A 24,334-nucleotide genomic window follows, 5' to 3' on the forward strand; every position below is an offset into this window, starting at 1 on the left:
AATCGGTGTATGCTTCTGACCAACATCTGACCACCAGTCATGAATAGTTCAGCTGGTAACCCATTTGCACCTGCTGCTTTATTATACTTCAGCCGATTGATTGCTATTCTAACCTCATCTTGGCTAGGTCGTATACACTCTATACCGTTATCACATATTGGTTCTGGGGTATCTTCTTCAGCGCTACTATTTGGTACTAAAATGCTCCTTCCAGATCATCAACACGCTGTCTGTATCTGTCAACAGGTTTCCTTCTACATACCTACAGGAGGATGTGCCGGCACCAAAATCGAATTTTGCGTCTCCTAGCAGAATTTTAATGTCGGCGCTCGTAAAATATGTCTTTGATCTGTTCATCTTTGTCTTCCGTCGTCGTAGAAGAACTTCGCTTTTATACGGATTGTACGGCAATTCACTCATCTACTGGAGTGAATCTGGATAAGAGATATTTTATTATCCCGTTAACTATAAATCCGCATCCAAATTCATGTCTCGTTTCATGGCAGCTATAATACATTGCGTAATCGTCTGATTTACATACGCCTCTCCCTTTCCATCTCATTGCCTGTAAGGCAATAATATCAGCTTTGTACTTTTTGAGTGCTGCATCCGCCAAGACGAAAACTGCGCCTGTTCTGTACAACGTGTGCAAATTCCAAGTGCAGATTGGCAGATCACGAGGTGGTATTTTCTATTTTCTTTGCTTTTGCATAGCATGAGGGGGTTTCCGAGTGTGGGCAACTTATGGGTGAACTCGCGGCACATATCAGCTCACTATTTCAATGGATGATGAAAATATTTGCCCCAGGTGACACCGCGGGGAGGTCAGTCTCCACAATTGAGATGATAGAGGAACCAAGATAAGCCTGGGCTTGGATTGGAATAGATTTCAGAATATGTTTATTGATTGATTTAAATTGGTACATATATCTATATAGAAAGAGTTTTCTTTCTATTGTACACTTAAAACTCAGATTTCACTGTAACATTAATATCACATACAATCACATCACTTATTTCAACACTCCGAACGAACATACATTAAAAACATGCAAAACTTTTTTTATACTGGAACAAATATCAATTAATAAAATACATTTTGCATAATAAGCCAAAAACATGTTTTATACCTTTTTTGATACAAAATAAAAGTAATGGTAAATAAATATAACAATTAACAATAGATAATTCAATTGTATTTTATTTTCTTATTCTTATTCCTTTCGGTATGTATGTGTAAAAACAAGTAAGTAACCAATATATTTACAACTATGTTGTACTAATAATTATTACCAGTACTAATAATAATTATAACGTATTTACATAATTTATTCTCATAATAACAAATAGTTTTTTTCTCTCTCGTTTTAACAAATAACAATATTCTATTTTTTTTTTTTTTTTTTTTGAGTAAATTTTCGAATCACTGGAAATTAAATGCATATCCTTTAAATACTTCAAAGAATTTCTCTTCATCTGATGCGCTATCAATTAAACCTAAACGATTGGCAATTTTCGCTGCCTCCTCCAAACTATCCAATAGTATATCATGGCCAGCGTCTTTGGTAATTGTTTGCCATTCGGTTAAATCGGCTACGACAGTGTGTAAATTTGTTTCATCCGCTATATCCTTGGGTATAACATGCGAATTTTGTATTTTTTGTAAAAATTTTACTACAAACAAAAATTGAATTGAGTGATTGAATGTTTATGAGTTTTAGAGAACTTTTTTACTTACAATCGATTTCATTAAAGTTTAATTTTTTGGCATGTTCAGACCACCATTTTAAAATTAAACTAAGATAGTATTTCGTTGTTGCTTCAGAATCACGAAATAAACATGTCAAATAATAGTCACAGAATATCATGTGTAAAAGTTGTACAGACAGACGGGAAATTTCAGTTACTTCGTCAGTACCTAGAATAAAGTTTAATAAGGATTTTTTTCTTTATTTGCAAAAATATTACAGTTATACCCTCTGATTTTTAAAACTTTTTTAAATAAATGTGATATTTCAAAAACCTATTCTTTAAAGAATATAAATTTTACTTTTCTATTCTAAATGTTTGGGCATTTAAATAATAAAAAAATATTTTTACTTACAATATTCCATTTTGTGGAAAATCCATTGTCGCATCAATTGAAATACCAACGTTACAACGCTAAGGCATAATTTAATATAACATTCACATTGTGTTGTGGATATTATACTATTAATATTTGTACTATCTACAGTCCCAGCTGTTGTTGTTGCCTTTAAATTACTTGTCGAATTTGTAACCGATTTGGTTGTAGAATTTTGTTCAGTTGTTTCGAAAGCACCATAAGTTCTACTTGCTGTTGTTCCGTCATTAACATCCATCATTTCGTCATCATCCTCTTCTTCGTCGTCATATATGGGTAACATTCGATGGATAAATTTGGGTGGTTGTATAAAACAGTGATATGCAAAACGTATATGATTCCAGCATATATCAACTAACAAACGGAAATGTTCCAAATGCAGGCCAGCACTGAGGGGGAATACAATTTCCAAAAGACCACAATAAACCTAAAACGAACACCTCTTATAAAAATGCATTTCCCCAACAATTATATTCTCACCTGCATAAAACACGATTCATTGGAGAAACGATATGTGGATTTGACACGATCAGCCACAAATGTCGCTTCCGGACTATTTATACACAACATATCTAGGATTTGTGGTAATTTACAACTTTCGAATAGACAAATTGAGATCTCTCGAAAAATCCAAGCACATGGACGGGTAAAGACTATGTGTTTCATGTGATCGACTAACATTTCCATATACGATGTTTCCGTATCGTGAGAAATGTGTCGTAACATACTCTTCAACCAAACAGAGAATGCCTCCAGCACACCAAAATGTTCACAAATACCACAAGCAAATCCCAATGTTACGATGGAATCGGTGGCAATTTGCAGCAAATAATATTCGCCATGTTTGTGCTGCAGCAGAGCCAAAGCTAGTGAAGCTTCACGTTGACACATAATTGCCAGAATGGCAATATATCTACGAAAACATAGACATCGTTCACGTTCGTATATTTCACTTGGCTGTTGCAGCAAACGATTCGGGTAGATCTTCGAATCGCTCAGCGAATAGTTGTGATACGGGTGGACCTCACAGTATTTTAGAAAGTACAAGGTTTGTGTATAGGACCAAAACTCCGGAAATACCTTACACACCGATTCTATACACCGTGTTATGAAATCCTTGGGTATCTCATGGACAGCCATTAGTTGCAATTGTGCCAGCAGGGTTTGAATATTTTCCAGTTCCCGCTCGAACAATGTTTTACGTTTAACAGTTCCTCCCTTGTCCAAGGAGGAATCAAAAACTGGTGGATACAGTTCAATATGTTCGTCATTTAGTTCGGGGGAGATATTTAAATCCAATGATTGCATTTTCATAAGGCATTTCTTTAATTTTTTGTCCTGTTTGCTTCCTGGCATCTCTGTTCGATTTAGTAGAACCATACTCTGTTGCAGCTTCTGGGTTTCATCGGCTTGTTTCATTTTCATTCGGGAGGTCTGAGCCTCCTTCAGGCGTATTTCGGCCTGCTGGGCCTCCACCTTTTTGGCCAATTCGGCAATTTTTAGTTGACATTCACCCTTGGCTGCCTCAGCACTGAAAATCTTTTCCATTTTCAAATTATTGGCCTGTTGTTTCATATGTCGTAGTTCATCGCGCAGCAATGATACTTCACCTTCTTTGGATTCAATTTTAGATTTTGATTCCGTCAGTTTGTTGCTAATTTTTAGATTTTCTTTTTTCAGGGCATCTACTTTTTCCATTAGGAATTTAATTTGCCTTTCCGAGGCCAGTTGTCGCCGTGCTGAACTTTGCACTGAAGCACAACTGGTGTCGGGGAGATTGTTACTCTGTGTTAATCTTATTTCAAATATATCCTCTGATTCCGTGTTTGTTGTTGGTGGAGGTTTTTGAGAGGGAGGTTTTTCAATGGTTTGTCTAGGTTTTGAGGCTGTAGCGACCGGCTTTTGAGGCCGCGGAGGTGCAATAGGTTTCTTAAAAGGTGCCGGATCTTCTTTCTCTACTGCCGCCATTAAATCATCGTCATCATCTTCGAACATTTGGGAAAGTATATCCGGACCTGGTATCTCATATGTGGCTGCGGGCATTTGTGTACTTGTTGTAGCCGCACTGGCAAACTCGGTAAATGTTATTTCCGTTTCGGATATAATGGCATTGCTGTTGTTGCTGGTTTTGGCCACAGCTGCTGCCTCAGCAACTTGAGTTGCCAGTAGAATCACATCATCATCATCGTCATCCCAAAAATTATTTTCCACCTCATTGGAGGTGGAAGTGGTCTTGGTTGTGCTGACCGTACTATGATGAGTGGAACCACGATTGATACTTATGTCCAATTTGGGCTTTTTCATGTTGCGGCCAAATTCCTTCATGGGCTGGAAACGTTTTGCCATATTGTCTTACATTAATCAAAAAATTAAACAAAACATAAAACAAGAAATAATTAATCTTCAATCCAAAAAATCCCGCTATTTCAGTCTCTGGTTGCCAAATGAACGAATGAATGGTTCACTTAAAGGAATTATCGGAACTGTCATCATCGTGCTATACACTGTAAAAAAGATCGATATATGCCGTACACCTTAAATCACTCGTGTACAAAATATTACGATAGCGGTGATGTCTAAACACTTATTCTCTTTTTTTATTTTCGTCTGTCATTCTTAATGATTATCTCTGGGTTACGCTCTCACACTTATTCTCAGTTTAGTTCCATTCAACACTGCCTTAAATCTACAATTGTTGCTGGTTTAGGTGAAAAGCTCTGGAACACAACCAGTATTATCGATAACACATGCCTTCGATACTGTATATACCATCGATTTGTTGTCACCTCCATACTAATGTTTACATTTTTACACGCACGTGTGTATAGTCGTTCGTATTTTTTTTATTTGATATTTTCATAAATAAAATATATACAAATATGCCGGCCCTTGAGGAGAAACCCCGATTATATATGGACGAGTATAAACTCAAACAGGATCCACACGATTATGGCCTAGCGGATGAACCAATTGACATTGAAACATACAAGGCAAAAATGAAAATTGTAATTGTCAGGTGGGTACAACAACAATTTTTACGAGAGTCTCCAAACAATCCAAATAATAATGCTCCGGAATTTTAGATATGAAGGTGATGAATTGGAATTCGATTTAATTGGTGTACATCCCGCATTTGCCAATGCTTTTCGCCGCCTGATGCTCAGTGAAGTTCCCAGCATGGCATTTGAAAAGATCTACATTTACAACAACACATCAATTATACAGGATGAAGTGTTGGCCCATCGCCTTGGTCTAATACCATTGAAAGCAGATCCACGCCTATTTGAATATCGCAGTGAAGAAAATGAACAAGGCACCGAACATGACACTTTGGAATTTGAACTGAAAGTCAAGTGCACCAGACGCAAAGACATTAAGGACTCGTCAAATTTTGATACCATCTATAAAAATCACAAAGTACATTCAGGACAAATTAAATGGTTGCCGCGTGGTAAACAAGCCCAGCTATATTCGGAATCAGATGTTGGCTGTATACATGATGATATTTTAATATCGCAGATGCGTCCCGGTCATGAATTCGATTTGAAAATGGTTGCCGTTAAAGGTATTGGCAAAGATCATGCCAAATTTTCACCAGTTGCTACAGCATTTTATAGACTGTTGCCGGAAATTAAATTGAAACGCCAAGTCAAAGGCAAAGATGCACAAATGCTGCAAAAATGTTTTTCACCCGGTGTCATTGGCATTGATGAGAATGATGTGGCCTATGTTAAGGATGCCCGTTATGATACATGCAGCCGTAATGTCTATCGTTATCCCGAGTTGGCTGATGCTGTTGAAATGTCAAGGGTACGTGATCATTATATCTTCTCGGTGGAATCTGTGGGTGCATTAAAGCCGGATGTAATTTTCGTTGAGGCAGTTAAAGTGCTGAAGAAGAAGTGTCGTAAATTTCTGGAAGAAATCGAAGCAGCGTAGATTATATTCTATATAATATATTATTTTGAGTTTATACCAAATTTGGCTATAAAATACTTTGTTTAATTTGTATTTTTTAAGAAATAAAAGAAAATTGTAAAAATGTATATTTTTCTTGTTTATATTCAAAGGAGATTTTGGGCATTACAACACAATTTGGGTTACAGAATTTGCAATGAGTATTGATTTATAGATATTCAACCTAGACGTTTACAAAACGATCGAAAAAATCCGGAGGAAATAATTTTGCCGACTGGCTTTTTTAATAATTAAAAAGTATATAAATTTAAAGATAAATAAATGCTTATTATTGTAGTATTACTCATCAAAACAAAAAATATAGGGAGATTATCAATAACAAGGGGCATCAAATTTAATTTTTAAAATTAAAATTTTTTTTTTTTAATGTAGGCCTATTAATAATGTCATCCGGGGAGACCAGTTGCATATCAGATGCTTCCAAAGTTTGCTGTCAAAATCCATTATTGTGAATTGATTTCCATTTTGATAACGTAAACAAAGACCAAATTTTTGACGCTTGCTGGGTGACCTTATTAATAGATCTTGCTTTGGAAGCAGCTGATATCCATGGATGACCTTATTAATAGGCCTTGGACCATACCTATTGATATGAAGACTAAAAATAACAAGATATGCCCGAAATTCACATTCATTTAAAGCTTTACATTTTCCTTAATAATATAAAACTGAGTAGATGTAAAATATTAAAAATTTAATATATCAATATTAAAAATATTACAAAGTTAATAGTGTGAACTCATGAAACCTCTTTCTATTAATAGTCGCCCTATGACTCTTTCGTTTCTTTTCACAAACGACAACAAAACATTTACATTCACTCAGTATTTCAATTCGGTGACGATAAAATGTCGAAATCAGAAGGTATGTTCTCTTGCAATTACAATCTCGGAAAATCAATAATAATTTTCATAATTAGGAAAAACGTCCAATATATATCCCACGGCCCCACCCGAAACCGTAATGGGCAATGACAATTTCCAGGTAAATGCGTTGTTATATTTTAATTTGTTCATCTTATTGATTTATTTCTTTGTCAGAGAGGACCTCCACCCCCTTCATATGATGAGGCTCTAAGAATGTCAACAGCCCCCGCCTCAACTTACCAACCAGCACAATATTATCAACCACAACAACAACCCTATCAATTTCCAAGTCAGCAAGCCATGACGTATGCACCACCAACTGCTTCTGGACCAAGTTCTTCATATGGCTATGTTAATCCATATCCGGCCCATATGCAACAACATCAAAATTATTATAATGCAACACCGCCGCCTACAACTAATGTTGTAGGCCGTATGTCACCCAGTCATAATGTTTTGGAATTTCACAAGCGTGCTGAGATAAGAACAACGGCAACGGGTGCAATCACAGTTCCTCCACCACCACCGGGTTGTGCCCCCACTCCCGCCCAATTGGCGGCAATGTCCGGACAACCAGTTATGATTAAGAAAAAGAAAAATTCATTTTTTTAGAGCCATTACGTTCGTGTTCTTGTATTTCATTATATTATTGTATACCTATGTGTATATGTAGAGTACCTCTTAAACTTATCTTTCATGAATATACCTCAAAATGTAATGTGTTAAATAAAGTATTGTAGAACCCTTGAAAATAATTGTTGATAAATCGTAAAACTATCGAAATCAGAATTAAATCAAAATTGTTCATTTCGAATTTTACCCATTAAGAGGACGACTTTAAATATTTCTCACGTACTAAAATCCTCAGACCGCTGTAGAAATTATGCGAATATTTCGGTTTATTTTAAATTCCCCTATGAATGTTTGAAACAAATCTATAATCATTTAAACTTAAAAACGATTTGCGAAACAAGTCAAATTTAAGTCTAGGTCGCAGACAATTTTGAAATTTTTACAACAGTCGTTCTTCATGTTACGCTTCATTATTTGGTGTTTGTATCGGAAAATTCTAAAAAAAAATAAAGAAAATATAGTAAATCGGCAAAAATGCGCCCCATCGAAATATTGGTTTTAGTCCCCATGCTTCTTCTGACCAAATCAGTTTCAGAATTACATAGATCCGTCTTTCTAGCTAGTAAGGAGTAACCTCCTTCTAGGAGTAACCGATTTCATACAAACGTTAAAAATATGTTGAACCAAATACAATAGTATGGAATGTCGGATTTGAAACACTAATGCACAAAATAGTACGATAGCGGTGATTGCTAAATACGTTTTTGTCTCTTTTCGACAGTCATTTTTGATGATTATCTCTCAGTTACGCTCTCACATACTTACTCTCAATTTAGTTCTGTTCAACTCTGATTTGAAACAAAATACACGTCAAGATTTTACTGAAAATTGATTTTATATCATTCGAAAGGACTATCCATTAGAACCAAGCTTTGCACAACCTACTGTTTTAACCATGTCTGTATAATGTTTAAAAATGGGGTTTATCGGTCCAATCCTTATTGTCAAGGGTCAACATTATGAAAACTTGTAAATCTCATATCAAGCGAACGGAATATCCAAAATTCGTCGAAAAGGCACATATTTTGTTTACCTTACATACATAGATCAAATTCGAGGTAGGATTTCTGGCAACATTAACAGATGTAAAAAAATTCTAAATTCACAGAATTGCAAACATGGGGTGCACAATACATATATACATATGTATGTTTATGTTTTTAATAAACTTTAATTTTAATTAAAAAAATATATGTATAGTTCTTCACGTATCAGGATTCAGTTATAGTCCATTAAAGGACTTAAAACGAAATTCGGATATAGTCCTAATTCGCTTATAGTCCACAAAAATTGTGCAACTATTGTTGTGGACTATAAACGAAAACTACTGTACCTCCACATTTTACAAAACTCCACGCCCATGTTGGTTATTTGCAAAATTAATTTAAAAAATTCACGCCTACGTTGGGAGCTTGAAAAATAAATTTTCAAAATTTAAATTAAAAAAACAGATTAAAACAATTTTAATTGAAAATTAATATAATAATAATTAATTTAAAAAAATCCAAGCATATTTTGGTAGCTTGAAAATTAAATATTAAAAAAATTCACGTCTACATTGATAGCTTTAAAAAATAAATTAAAAAAATTCAAGCCTATTTTGATAGCTTGAAATTCCGAAAAAATACCTTAATTAAAATTAAATAATTATTTTAAAATTAAGGCTTAAATGCACTTTACGGACACCTCTCAGATCATTTTGAAATGTTTATCATAGGTAGTCCTTCTGATGCTGATTACAGCAACATACGTTTTTTCGGGGGGAAAAATTCCCGAGATATGGGGTTTAAAGTTCAAAAAATACCCCCACTTTTATTAAACATATTTAAGAATACCACTCCGATACGTTTATTTTTTTTACAGCACATAGTCCTTTTGGAGCTGATTACAACCACATAATTTTTTTGGGGGAAATAATACTTCCGGATATATAGGAGAATGTCTTAAATCCCCGGCCGGCTATTTAGAAAAAATTGAAATTAAAAGAGAATTCTGCTCGCGTAGCCCAATTTTCCACCTGTCCATAGGAGAAAGTCTTAAATCCCCGGCCGAAGGCCGGCTATTTAAAAAAAAATTAATTAAAAGAGAATTCCGCTCGCGTAGCCCAAGTTTCCATCTGTCCATAGGAGAAAGTCTTAAATCCCCGGCCGAAGGCCGGCTATTTAGAAAAAATTGAAATTAAAAGAGAATTCTGCTCGCGTAGCCAAATTTTCCACCTGTCCATAGGAGAAAGTCTCAAATAACCGGCCGAAGGCCGGCTATTTAAACAAATTTAAATTAAAAGAGAATTCTGCTCGCGTAGCCCAATTTTCCACCTGTCCATAGGAGAAAGTCTTAAATCCCCGGCCGAAGGCCGGCTATTCAGAAAAAATTGAAATTTAAAGACAATTTTGTTCTCATAACTCAATTTGTTGTCGGATAATAAGTAAGGGTATGAAATGTAGGTTTTTATTACATTTTGATACTCCATATTTCCGGAAGTACGAAGTTCTCACCAAAAAAAAAAATTATGTGGTTGTAATCAGCTTCAAAAGGACTATGTGCTGTAAAAAATTTAAACGTTTCGGAGTGGTATTCTTAAATATGTTTAATAAAAAGTGGGGGTATTTTTTGAACTTTGGAACCCCATATCTCGGGAAGTACTGATTTCCCCCCGAAAAAATGTATGTTGCTATAATCGGCATCAGAAGGGCTACCTATGGTAAAAATTTCAAAATTATCTGAGAGGTGTCCGTAAAGTGCATTTGTTCCAAAATTAATTTTAAAAATGTTGGTAGCTTGGAAATTTAATTTTAAAAAAATATAAGCCTACAGCTAGACATTTAAAATTAATATAATAATAACCATAAAAATATGTTAATTGTTGGATAAACAGTATTATATTTAATACTCAGAAACTAGATACGTTATCCTTTCAAATGTTTTTTCTTTCAATTTAATACGATCATTATTACCAAAGTTGCAGCCATTTAAAGAATCAACCCAACAGCATAGCACTGCAATTCAAAAATATGCATGCACAATCAATGGATCAAGCAAACGAGAGATCAACCCCCACCACCCACTTTAACAACACCATTACAATGCAAAAGCATACAACAACATAAATTGCTATGAACATCAGTCACCCACTTTGTGGAGCATAACAACAATATGACAGTAAGAGACTAGAGAACAAATCACTGAGAAGAGTACATGTGTTCTCTTGCATACTCCGTCACATTCTCCCATAGCGAAGCAGTGACATCAATAAACAGTAGCAATGAGAACAAACGAAGTTTGGCGCCTTTTTCCTTGTGAAATTGCAAAGAATATTCTTGTTCTTACCTTTTAATCATGTCCACTTTTGTATAAACTGCTCGTCTTTTCGAAGAAAACACAAATTATACACACACACGGGGAATATTAAAAAATTGTTATTAATCTGTTGGAAAATGCAAACCGGATTGTAAAAACCCCGAATAAATATCGACACAAAATCTTACATTGAATATTTAACGCAACGATATGGACATGGAAACGAAAAGGAACATCAATAGGAAGTAAAAGATTTAACTACTACACAACAACACGAATAAGGCAAAGCGATACACGATTTGTTCCCTTTAAAAATTGATATTTCTTATTAAATACACTCGCGAACCAAGAACGGACCTCTACCGGGCCATTTATTTAATAACTTTGCAATGGTAATATTCCAATTCGATCGATTTTTTTATTGCATAGGAACCGCACGCAACCGCACTTAACGACATTTAAAGATGAACTAAAGTCGAGTAATTTCCGAGAACAATGAATGGATAAAACGAATGGAGAATTACCCCACACACTCACACACAGAATTGTTGCTGCTTGAAGATGTCATGAGATGCAAAAGTAAAATTCAAATTAGAACTCCCAAATTAGAGCAATGCAATTTACAACGGAGAGTAGCAACAGTAATGACAATTTAGCGATTTTTTGCATTTTTTAGTTTAAGTGAAAAAAGAAACATTATTATTATTGTTCAAGGGTCACAAAAAGGTGTGGTTTTATTAAAATAAATGTTTCAGTCTAACAGGCGTAAAGTCCAAGTTTGAAAAATTAATTTTAACAAGTATCTATGATCGGCGGAGGCCCACGAAACTATACGCAAGCTTTATTATTATGTATAAAAGATATATGTTTTATCAAAGAGTGGACCATCTGTGGAGAGGGACGAGTAGAAGTGGTCCGACAGGTCCTACCTTCGAATTTGATCTTTGTGAGGTACACATATTGCAATGTGAAAGCTTCAATAAATTTGAATATTTTGTTCGCTTCATGAGATGAAAAAAAAATCAAAATGTAGACCCTTTTGTGGAGGAGGTAGTTTAGTTTTTTGTTCAAATCGGATAGAACATTTTTATCAGAAGCGGATTTGGTACATGAGGTCCAAAACCACTATTTCAACGAGGCAAATAAAATATAATAATAAAAGAAACAACATTAACCATTCTTCTTTGTTATTGGCCTTTCTCCTGGTCCTTGAGTAGATTTGTTTATTAATTTTGTTTTCATACATCATCGTTTCAACATTGTCTCACATAAACATACAAACAAATCTTCCCACGGTTGGTGCAGTCAAAAGGCGGCGACTATTCTCTCATTTATTTATAGCAAAATTTATAAATTATGTTGTTTTAGTTGGCTGGTATGCACAATACGGGGATTATCGAAATTAAAAACAAAATACACGTAGAAAATGTTTATTCTAAAATAGTGGTTCATAGTAGTTACTATCGAATGTATTGACACGCACAAAACCATCTTCACCACCGGAAGCATAACTTCTACCATCGGGATGGAAAGCCAAACTGTTGATGGGACCAAAATGACCCTTAAGACGGGCGAATTCTTCTTCATAGATAAGATGGAAGAAACGGGAATCGAATTTGCCAGCCTTGGTAGATGTTGTTGTTACTTCCATAGCATCTTGACCACCGCCCAAAACAACATGATCCATAATGGGACTGATCGCAGCGGAGTTAACGGGTCTTTCAGTCTTGTAGGTCTTCAAACACATCAACGATTCCGAATCGAATAATTTGGCTGTGTTATCCTTGGAAGCTGTCACAAACATGGTGCCATCTTTGTACATTTGCATGTCATTGATGCCGGCGGTGTGATCATTGACCGAGTTAACTTCACGGCCTTTTCTAATGTCCCAAATGGAAATTTGACCATTGTCATGACCTGCAAAAGCAAAACAAAAATATAATTAATTATTAAGATTTTAAATCGATTGGATATAATGCCTACCAGTAATAATAGTTTCATCCAAAGGACCCCACAACATGGAGGTAATCTTCGATTGCAACATGGGTATGCGCAAAATTGGCGTTTGATCAGACAAACTGGAATCGGCATTGCGAACATCAATGATAAACAGTTCAGAATTTTGACCCATAGCCTTATCTGTACTGTAAGCAGCCTGATTTCCCGAATAACTGAAGTTGCAAGTACGCACTGATGATTTGGTGGGTATCGATGCAATCACCGTACCATGCTCAACATCCCACAGCTTAGTCGTCATGTCACCAGAACCGGTAATAAGTTTTGAAGTGGTCCAATCAACATCAAGACACCAAATAGCACCCTGATGGCCATCATAGGTACCGAGACGTTCGCCATTGTTCGAGTACCAAACATTGGGCTTTTGATCTTTGGAGCAGGAGAACAATAAATCACCTTCACGATTGTATTTGATTTGCGTAATGGAACGCTCATGGCCCTGGAGCATTAAAGGTCTCTGCAAAAGAAGAAAAATGACACATGTTAGAAATCGCACACACACATCTCATTTGGAGAATAACAAATAAGTTTTAGGGCCGTGGTGTTTGTAGGTTATGTTGTACACAGAAGAATTTCCAAACATTGTTAATGTTTCGCAAATTGGCGATACAAAATAATCCACAATAACTTTAAGCACTTTATGGTATTAGAAAATGTTTGGCAGCAAATTGAACCATTATTTACCATTTTAATCTATTTTTTATTCGTTCTTTTCTATTAAAAATATTTTGCAAATTCCATGCAACTAAACTGAGAGACGTCAAAAGAGCGTTCGTGTCACAGTGCCACCAAAATGAGAAGCGTTCCACAACAATCGATTGGGGTGATTTATCGATTGTTTTTGCAATAAATTAAAAATCGGTTGGTTATTTACAGCAGACTGTATCTTTCTCCAATGTTATTGGAAATGGGCTATTTAGCAAAAAAGCAAAACAAAATTATTTTTTTGGAATGTTTCAGCACAGCCAGCAGTTAATTCTTCAAGGTTCTATTCTATTTGTTAGATTCCCCCTTAACATAAAAGCAAAAAAAAGTTGATCCACTTAGCCCTAATTTGCTTTGGTATTTGGTATCTAGCCGATTGACTACAAATGATGAGTAATCATTAATCCAGCACCATCAGCTGGTAATTTCCTTAAGTTTTCAGGTGTTCTCCAAGGCATTTACGTAAAATTTCCTTATTTATAAGATAAAACATTCATCAGCACACGATCATGTCCCGACAAATGCAACGTCTAATTGCGACAGCTTGCAGGAGGCAAGCATTCACTCAAAATGAAGGCCTGCTTAGGCAAAACATTGTTAGGCAACAACGTCGTTTTGTTGCTAGCGACCCGGTAAAAGGTAAAGGCCCCATAACATGGAAAAGTGCTGCGGCTATTGGTGGCCTGGGGGCGGTTGGTGTTGCCTTTATGTTATATGTGAAACATGAAAAAGAAGAAGCCATTCTGAAGGAACGTAAACGACAATTGGGCAAGGCTGCCATAGGTGGTCGTTGGGAACTCGTTGATCCCAAGGGTAATCTGCGGAAATCTGAAGACTTTTTGGGCAAATGGTTGTTGATCTATTTCGGTTTCACCCATTGTCCTGATATTTGCCCAGATGAATTGGAAAAAATGTCTGCTGTAGTTGATGAAATTGGTAGGTTTTGAAATATTTTTTAGACAGACTTTGTGTGTTAATACTTTCATTTTTTCTTTATCTAGAAAAATCTCCACAAAATCCCGAAATTCAACCGATTTTCATAACCGTTGATCCGGAACGTGATACCAAAGAAGTTGTCGACAAATATGTCAAAGAGTTTTCACCCAAATTGTTGGGCCTCACCGGCACCGTTGAACAAATCAGTAAAGTATGCAAAGCATTTAGAGTATACTTTTCGGCTGGCCCCAGGGATCAGGATAACGACTACATTGTAGATCACACAATTATTATGTATTTGGTGAATCCTGATGGTGAATTTGTCGATTATTATGGACAAAATCGTGACAAAGATCAGTGTGTTAGTTCGATTCTAATGAATATTGCCAAATGGAATTCCTTAAATAAAAAATCATGGTTTGGTTAAGTAGGATGACGGTGTGGCAGAGGCGAAGGCGCACAATTGCAAATTGTGTTGAAATATACATAAATATATTGTTATTGCTATTTTTAATATAAAGTTATATTAATAAATAAAAAATAAATGTTTGATAATAATAAAGATTTGTTGTAGATAAGACTGTCAAAGCAATGAGTAGGGTTTTAGTAAGCTCAAGGCACCAAATATCAAACTGACTTCTTTCATAGCACATTTTTAAATTAATTTTTTCTGAATTGCTGGACTTCGCCTACATAGTAGAATTTTTTTCATTTGGACAGGGACATTTGGGCGTATTTTGAACCGAAGTGGTTTTTGCGGTCTAGCAAGGTAACATAAAAAAATGCAAAAAATGTTTAATATACGTACATTTTGGTGTTGCTTTGTTGGTTGGTCTCAAATGCATGTTTCCAACAGAAGTGGCCGAAATTTGGCAGTCCATTAATGTGATTCTAATTAATATTAATTTTTAACTGCAGTAAAAAATGCAATCTCAAATTTATTGCAAAATGTGACCATTAACGGCACATTTAAGCACTTCCCTTGAAAAATGGCAACAAAAAAGTCAGTGATCTATAAAATACATGATATAATTATACAAGGTAATCACATGCAAACATATAGAGCTTTATTCTGAATATACGCTAGGGGGAGATCTCGCTTGTGAAAATGTTTTCGCTTTCACATTCTTGGAAGAAGCAAAAATTGCGAAGAGCGAGTTCGAATTTTCGAAAATGGTGGTTGCCATATTGAAATTTAAATTGTAATGTGTGTTGCCCCATTCTAAGTTAATTTTGTAATATTTTTCAATATTTTATTTGTTGATTTTTTAATTGTTATTTAAACCTTATAACAATATTAATGTGAAATATCAAGAATCCGGTGTAAAACTGCTTTGTAATAAAAAATAAAGTTTGAAAATATGGCAACATACAACGGCATGTGAAACAGCTGTTTATTGTTTGATGCAATTTGGTGCAACAACTACAACAGAGTACAAATAAAAGAAAATTGTTTATGATGGCAAAAACAACAATGAACGATTTCAAGGGCACAACGAATATTGGGAAGAAATCTGTTATTGAATTAAATTAATTCGCAGTTTATTATTTTACTACATAATTGTATACCTTTTTATTTAATTTCGATATTTTATCTCCCAAATTCTTAAAGTGGACAATTATCCTCCGCCTTCGGGGAGCAGAACTGAATGCTAACGGACCAGTCCACAGGTTGCGGATAGTGGGAAGCCCAATACTAACGGAGCCTTGTTGATATCTAGACGCCTCAACAAGTTTATTCAGGCTTAGCTGCCAAGTCCTTGCCGTGGTAATAGGCTATACCATAGTTGACCTCAATCCCTCACACACAACACCAAGTCCTTGCCGTCCTTGCTTATTTCAGCAATGGTGATATGACGACAGTCAGGCTGATAGTCCCTGCCGTTTACCTCCCTATGAGGCACCTGATCCGCCCAGTATGGGAGTACACCGCTTAATGGAGGAGATGAGCAGAAATTGTGATATCATCATTGGGAGTGGCGCCCATGCACATCACTTCCTCTGGGAAAGCAATAACACCAATACGAGAGCTGAGTCCATTTTTGAGTTTATACTTAGCTATAATCTTAGAATGTGTAATAGGGGAAATACACCAATGTTCTTTAACAGAGTGAGAGGTGAAGTCATTGACATAACCCTCACTAATATGGAAGACTCTGGGGTTATGAACTGGGAAATATCTGAGAAATGCTCCTTTTCGGATCATATACTGATATTTTTCCAGATTCCTACCTCCAGAGGTAAACAGAAGCCTTATAGTAATCCTCGGAAGACCAAATGGTCATAGAATAACTATTGGGGAGATATTTTTCATAAAAATATTTAATACTTAAATTTTTGTAGTCAGCTCCCTTTAAATTTAATATAACTAATTTTTTCCCAAACGCGGATTTTTTTCGCTTTCGAACTTGATTCAGAATAAGAGGAAAGTGAAAATACATACGAAAAAATCGCAGCGAGTTCTGGGGGGTTACTCTGTATTGCGTTGCGAAAGCAAGTGCGATGCGAAAGCTAAATGCGTTAAGAGTACAATTTGGTACTCTGTAACGTTCACGCAAACGCATTCGCAAACTAAATTGAAAATGGGGCAACACTGTCGCCACAATGTAAACAATAACGAAGAATGACAAAAGGAAACGTCAAAAAATTGTAAATGAAAACATATTTTTGTGTGGTACGAGTGTTTTTTTTAAACAAATATGATGAACGAATTAAAAAAAAAAGAATTTTATGAGATCTATCAAATATACTCTCCCTAAGTGACCACGGGTATGAAAATATAAGTACGAATTATGTGACAAATGTTTTCAAATATTTAATTTTTATAGATTTATATATAATGTCTCAATAAAGATTCGTTTATGTATTTTTTAAACGCTCGTCGTTTCAAATAGATCCACAACAATTCCAACTCCAATAAAAGAGGCCGCTGCTTTGAAATTGCTTGGACAAGGTGGTTATCAACACCAACCTATAAATATGCACACATAGTTTCACATTTTATATAAAAAATAATATATTACTTTTTCCAACCACCGACATCTTTTACAGGAGGTCAATTTGAATTGAGGTCATCAGACAGTTTTGTCCACAAATTGTTGGCGCGTTGTTTCGCATTTGAACTCTGCAACTGTCCCTTTGCCAAATCACTGTGTTGCCCCATAAAATCTACTGAAGTTAGGAACTGACGTTGCTGAGTCTGTAACTGTGACTTTTTTGCCTTTTACTTAAAATAATTTTCAATTTATATATGAATAAAACCTTTAATGGAGCTTACTTATATGTTTCGCTTCCTTTGCGTTTGCTATTTTGTTAACGCAAGATATTTGCGCTTAACGAACGAGTTTGACATGCGTTTTCGTATTACAGAGTGCGGTGATGCCACATTTGCGTAAAGTAGATGCGAAAGGAGATACGAAAACGAATTAGAGAGTACCAATTACGCGATGCGTTACAATTTTTCTCACGCATCGCAATACAGAGTAGCCCCCCTGGTTCAGAATAACAAATTCACGGTGAATTGATAACCAGAATAAAGTTGAATTTTTTTAAAAATATAAATAAGCCTGTTCAATAAAAAACACAATCACACAAGTTTGGGTTTCAAAAATTTATTTCAATAATCGGGTTTGTCATTCTTCATCGTCTTTGTATATATATTTGCTTTAAAGATGTTATCTTGATTTTATTTGTTTGGGTTTTAGAAAATCTTCCTTTTTTGTATTCATTATTATTACCTTTATATTTTGTTGTTTTATTTTTTGTTTCTTTTTTGTAACTACTTATCGTTAGAAATAGATGGTGAGTGTGGGTTTTATATTTTGTTTTTAATATTAATTTTACACAATGCAACGAACGATTACATATGAGTATATGAGTATTATTATTTATTTTCAATCATCATCATCGTCTTGTAAGTGTATTGATTTGAGTTTTTTGTTTTTTCTTCCACAATATTTTTTTTTTAATTATCGTTATGACTTTAAACCTAAAACGTTGAAGAGTATTTGTTTTTTATGATTTTACTTTTGTGTTCAATTATGTATTAATTTTCTTTTATCTTGCTGCTGCTGTAGTTTTATATATATATATATTATATAATATATATGTGGGTTTGTCTTTTATATAAAAATTTAATTTAATTGTATATTAAATATGTATGTGGTTGTGGATTTTTAGGTGTGTTTTATTTTTATTCAAGTTTTGTTGTTGTTTTTGTTATTCTGCTTTAATGATAGTATCTACAAAAAACATTATAAGTGGTGGTGTTTTCAGTTGGTTATTATGTTATTTAAATAATTTTATTTTTGGTTCGATACGGATTTTCGCAATGGGAACAACATGCGGTATGATGAATTTGTTCTTTCTTTCGTTTTTGTTTTTGGTTTTTTTGGTTTGTTGTAGAATTTAGGCATTATATTAATTGCTTTTTAAAGTTATGTCTTGTTTTAATATCCAGTCATCATGGTACTGTGTTGCACAGTGTTGAAAACAAATTCCCTTAGAAATGATTGCATGTAGATCTAAAGAGTTTAGTTGCAGTTAAAACAACATTTTTCTTCTAAGCAATTTTGGAAAATATATAAAAGTATGTAGACCAGATAAAAATCCAGCCACAGATATTACACAGATATTCTATTTTTCATACTTACTTAGAACCTGAAACGATCAATTATAGCCAATTTTGTTGGAAAATTCCAAAAACCATTCAACAACTTCTTGACAAAGATGATTGGGAACCATTTGAGTTTAGGGGCTTATCTCGGATTTTTCTGAAATTTTTACCACACAAATACATGAGCGATGAAGGTAATATTGGTATGATTGTAAAGGATATACCTTATATTTTCACTTAAATTCGTTTCAATTAAAAAATATCCAAAATAGCCGTTCTTCGACCGCGAATTTAAATTTTTCTCCCATGGACAGCGAACAATTCGGCTAATGCATAAAAAATGGAAACTATTTTTTTCCTAAATAGCAGGCCTTGGGCCGGGGATTTAAAACATTTTTCTATGGACAGATGGAAAATAGAGATGAGCTCTTGAACTCATCTTAAGGCGATCATTATAATCAAGAAGATCATGTGATATTGTGCATCTGCTTTGATAAATAAAATTGTATAAAACGTCTGTCCATTAATAAAATTGTATGTATAAATTCGGAAGCCAAAGAAAAACGATCTACGAAATTTTTGGGACTGAAAAGCCTTTTACATTAAAAAATTGTTATGAAATTTTAGGTCTCAGAGGTCAATGTAAGATTGATTTTTTTTTATAAAAGTATAGGCATAAAGCCTCAGAGGTTTATGATGATTTTTTATTACATGGTTAAGGCATATTAACATTTTAATAACATTGTATAGTTCTATGAAATATTTCTGGAGACTTTTATAGGCCGCAGAGGATATAGAAATAATGTATAAGAAAATCTTTCTATAAAATTTTATTGTTTAAAGACGTCCAACTTTGAATAATATTCTATGGAATTGTTATAGGCGTCGGAGGGTTGTGAATAATTTTCTATAAACTTGTATAGGTCTCAGAAGGTTTTTGAAGAGCTCCTGAAGTCTATGCAAAATGTTTTATAACATCGGAGGTCTGTGAACCATATAATTTAATATAAAATGTTATTGACCTCGAAGGCCTTTTAAGAATCTTTTACAAAATTATTTTAGGCCTATCCTATTGTAAAGTTCTCGGAAGGCTTTGAAGAGTTTTCTGGGGTTGGGAAGCGTCTTTGAAAAAATGTCTATAAACAAATCTATAAAACCAAACATTTCAAATGGATTTGATTAGCAACAACGCTTAACACAAGTTTATGATATTTTTCAAATGTGCACATATACACACACACACACTTATCTTCTTGTTGTTTATTAAAATGCACATATGCTTGTCTCGGCCACTAAACTAGGTTTGCAACAAAAGAGATAATCATTTATTATTTTTTTATTAATTTCTATATTTTTATTTGTCAAATTTTTATGTGTTGTATATATAGCATGTATCTTGTTATGTATAATAATATAGAGAAGAATTATGAACGATATTTCATAAATCGTACATAATTAAAAATAATAATAATAATTAGAAGAAAAAAATATACAAACAAATAAAATTAAAAAATGAAACAAAATTTGTAAAATATTGTTTAAAAATAAAAAAATATATATACGCATATATAGTATGTACTAACATTGAAATGGTAGTTAGGGATAGCAGGAGGAGAGAGGGAGGTGGAGATAAAGAGGAATAAATTAAAATAAAATATATATGTATATAAATTGGTGATTATAATAAAAAATAATTTCAATCTCAAAATAAAAAATTAAATTAAAACAATATAATTGTATTTATTGTTTTGTTGTTTTTTTCTTTTCTAAAAGGATACTTCTTCATAATATCAAGCATTTTGTAATTCAATAATTCTTGTTTTTTTTTAATTTTCATTTATTTTTTATATATATTATGTTTATTTATATGGAGTTGTTTATACTTAAGTTGTTGTTCCTTTTTTAAAGTTTAAAACTACTTTTATTTGTTTTTGTTTTTTTGCTTTTTTTTGAGGTTCTTAAAAATAGTTACTAAGCGAACGACTACAATTTCCATCGGATTGTTTGTTAAATGTGAATTGTTGATTTGTTGTTGTTGTTATGTTCTTATATAATACAGTAATTGTTTTTTTTTTGTATGTATTATTAAATCATTTTTTTCTGTGTGTGTGTTTTAACTAAAATATATATTTTTAAACATAGACATTTTTTGATAAATTTCGAGATAAATTAAAAAAAATGTATTTTTGGATTTGGGAAGTCATGGTAATCTTCTTCTTCTTCTTTGTGTTATTGTTGATGTCCATAGATCGGATTTTTAAACTGAAACTACAATTTTTTCAAACAGTCTGCATATAAAATCATGTAGCCAAAGCCTAGATTTGAAATTCCTTCGCAGTTAAATATTATAAATAAAGAATGAATTATTGCAACATTTTATTCGCAGACTGGTTGTCCCTTTGTGTAAAATATGTGTGTGCTTAGTGTGTTTTAATTTTTTGTTCGTTATGTTGTTTTTTAGTTAGTTTCTATTTGAATGCATGGGACTCTCCTTACTCCAGGTAAGAGAATTGTTGTAGTTTTTTAATTGAATGCATGGGACTCTCTTTACTGCAGGCAAGAGAATTGTTGTTGTTTTTTAAGCTATTTAAAAATAAAACGTTATTTTGTCCTTTGATAATAACGCGATTTTTTCACAGATGATGAGATTAGACTCTTGAGATTCTAGACCCTTTTTGACTTCATAAAACAGTAAATGAAAGAATAATATTTTCATAAAAGAAATAAATAAATTGAAATATTTTATAAAAATTTAAAAATGTTTTTAAAAATTAATATTTTTTAATGTTTAAAAAATAATATTTTTTAATATTTAAAAAATAAAATTTTTTTAATATTTAAAAATATATATTTTTTAATATATAAAAAATAATATGTTTTTTAATATATAAAAATTAATATTTTTTAATATTTAAAAATTAATATTTTTTTAATATTTGTTTTTTTTAATAAACCATTCCATTGTTAAAGAATAGATTTTATTTTTAAAAAAGAAGATAGTTTTTAACTCGATTTCATATTTGAACAAAATACGAATCTATTATGAAGGACAAAATAAGATTTTATTTTAAATTAATTTTAATGAAAGAAAAAAATAATTTGAAAAATTAAAAAAATATTTAAAAAAATAATAAATTGAAAGTTAAAAAAATTAAGGAAATATAAATTAATTATTGTATGACGATTTGCATCCTCCAAATCCTCGAAGAAGGTTGAAAAATAACCTACAAGTTTATTATCGCTTTTTACTCGATTTTGTAGAAAACTTTTTTGGGACTTTGTATAATTTTTACAAATTTCGTTTGTTTGTAGACTTAGAGTGAAATTTCCTTTCTTCTTCTTGAAATAGTTAGAAGGAGAAGTTGGTCCAACATCGAAACAACTTTATAAAGAAGCAGAATTTTATAATCGATTTTTGAATACTATAATTTGCAAAGACTTCTCTTGTTCGGAGATTTATAGTAAAATTTTGTGTAGATAATTTTCTCGCTAAAACACCAATCTGCTAAAATATTTGGAAGAAAGTAAAAAAGGGCCCGACATCGAAAAATGTGAAAAAACGAAACTTTCAAAAATTCAAAATTTCTTATATCAGAATTAGGACCGATTTTTTATTGCTACATATGACTTCTAGAGATTTCTCGTGTTCGGATATCCATAGTGAAATGGTGTATAAAATGTTTTTTCCCTTATTAACACTAACCCCCTAAAATATTTAGAAAAGGGTGAAAATAACCCGAACCGATCGAAACAATCCTATAAATCAGCTTTAATTAATTCATAATTTGATATATAATATTTATAAAGGATTTTTGTTTACTATATATGATTTCCATAGATTTCTATTGTTCGGTGAATTTTAGTGTAGAATATTTTCTTCCTTAACACCGATTTTCTAAAATATTTAAAAAAAAACTTAGAATGAACCGAAATTGCAAAGACTGTATGAAGGGACTTTAATTACTTGAAAATTTAACAATATCCGCTTTGAAACGATTTTTTAATGATATAAGTATGTAATATGCAGCGACTTCTTATGTTCGGAGACCTATAATGAAATTTGATGTAGAACAAATTCTCCCTTGGTGTAGTTCTGCTAAAATGGAAGTTTGAGGGATATTTTTTGGCCATACTCATTGAACCTTAAATATATCTTTTTAAATAACGAATTAATTTTGCTCCATAGAAGACCCGGTTTTCTGACGCTGCGATGTATTAACGAAAGACAATATTTGCCAGCATATGTTAGGTGTGTTATAATAACATAGATATCCGAGACTTCGGATATGACTGTAAAAATAAAATTTTAGAAAATATATGATAATAGAACGAAGGGTTAGGCTTTAAAATGGGCCAAATATTGGAATCCAATGAAGTAGACCATTAACAGTTGACTGATTCTCGAACTGATTTAAAATAAATCACTGACAACAAATTGAAAAGGAAAGGGGTTATAATGCTGCACACACACACACATAATTTTTATTGTTGGGTTTATTTTTTGGAAAGGCATGTAGAGAACCGCAATCACTATATGCCTCTCCAAAATAATTTAACCTTTTAATGCAAATAGCAAGGTTTATTCATAAGATTATTATTCGAAGTCTTCATTGAATGTCAAATATATTCGTGCACAATCTCAACAATACGCTTCTTTGAAATTTGTATCCTGTTCTGCTTTGTATTTCGCAATTAAAAAGTTGACAGCAAGAGAAGACTAAGGCATAACGAATTCACCTCCCTGTTAACCTTATGAATAAACCTTGGCAAATAGCTTATGAAATGCCTAACTGAGAGCGAAAGAGAGAGAATTGCATGACGTTTTTTGTTTTGTTGTTTATTACATTTTTTGTATAATTTTGGTTTTAAATTTAAATTATGATTTTCTTTTTTTTTCTAATAACTTTTAATTTATTTTTTTCCTTACATGGGAGAAGGAGGAGATTTTTCTTTGTTTTGAGGGGAGGGGGTGGTGGGTGGTATTATGTGCATAATATTACTTATTTTTTGTATTTAGTTAATTGTTGTTATTTTTCTCGTTTTTTTTCATGATTTAAATATGTATATATATATAATTATTATTTCAATTAAACAGTAATGTGTGTGTGTGGGGGGTATGGTTGGTGTTGTTGTTGTATGTGTATACGTTATGTGTTTTATTAT

The 24,334-nt window shown here is 33.0% G+C and overlaps 5 protein-coding genes across 5 annotated transcripts in view; 3 read left to right on the top strand and 2 right to left on the bottom strand.

The window, feature by feature from the left end:
* Window positions 1-1,423: 1,423 nt before the first annotated feature.
* LOC133335097 (ATR-interacting protein mus304) lies at window positions 1,424-4,471 on the bottom strand. Its single transcript, XM_061543402.1, has 4 exons — window positions 2,606-4,471; window positions 2,105-2,552; window positions 1,739-1,918; window positions 1,424-1,674 (listed from the first exon to the last, which is right to left on the bottom strand). Exons 1-4 carry the CDS (start codon window positions 4,469-4,471, stop codon window positions 1,424-1,426), a joined length of 2,745 nt encoding a protein of 914 aa, XP_061399386.1.
* A 526-nt stretch (window positions 4,472-4,997) lies between these two features.
* LOC133335077 (DNA-directed RNA polymerases I and III subunit RPAC1) lies at window positions 4,998-6,064 on the top strand. The gene is made up of 2 exons (XM_061543381.1): window positions 4,998-5,141; window positions 5,209-6,064. The coding sequence occupies exons 1-2, from the start codon at window positions 5,005-5,007 to the stop codon at window positions 6,062-6,064; spliced, it is 993 nt and encodes a 330-aa protein (XP_061399365.1). The 5' UTR covers window positions 4,998-5,004.
* An 887-nt stretch (window positions 6,065-6,951) lies between these two features.
* Window positions 6,952-7,581, top strand: LOC133335098 (DAZ-associated protein 2). The gene is made up of 3 exons (XM_061543403.1): window positions 6,952-6,967; window positions 7,023-7,087; window positions 7,144-7,581. The coding sequence occupies exons 1-3, from the start codon at window positions 6,952-6,954 to the stop codon at window positions 7,579-7,581; spliced, it is 519 nt and encodes a 172-aa protein (XP_061399387.1).
* A 4,751-nt stretch (window positions 7,582-12,332) lies between these two features.
* LOC133335089 (eukaryotic translation initiation factor 3 subunit I) overlaps window positions 12,333-24,334 on the bottom strand; it is a 293,205-nt gene continuing 281,203 nt past the window's right edge. Inside the window, exons 2-4 of the mRNA XM_061543394.1 lie at window positions 13,600-13,660; window positions 12,883-13,372; window positions 12,333-12,816 (exon numbers count right to left, since the gene is read on the bottom strand). Coding sequence (XP_061399378.1) covers window positions 12,335-12,816; window positions 12,883-13,372; window positions 13,600-13,602 — 975 coding nt within the window. The 5' untranslated portion in view covers window positions 13,603-13,660 and the 3' untranslated portion in view covers window positions 12,333-12,334. The remainder of the gene's footprint in view (window positions 12,817-12,882; window positions 13,373-13,599; window positions 13,661-24,334) is intronic.
* LOC133335099 (protein SCO1 homolog, mitochondrial) lies at window positions 14,130-14,986 on the top strand. The gene is made up of 2 exons (XM_061543405.1): window positions 14,130-14,556; window positions 14,622-14,986. Exons 1-2 carry the CDS (start codon window positions 14,130-14,132, stop codon window positions 14,981-14,983), a joined length of 789 nt encoding a protein of 262 aa, XP_061399389.1. The 3' UTR covers window positions 14,984-14,986.

This window comes from Musca vetustissima, unplaced genomic scaffold, assembly GCF_032173495.1.
Source record: "Musca vetustissima isolate MV318-11 ecotype Yass unplaced genomic scaffold, APGP_CSIRO_Mvet_v1 utg14086, whole genome shotgun sequence".
NCBI lineage: Eukaryota > Metazoa > Arthropoda > Insecta > Diptera > Muscidae > Musca > Musca vetustissima.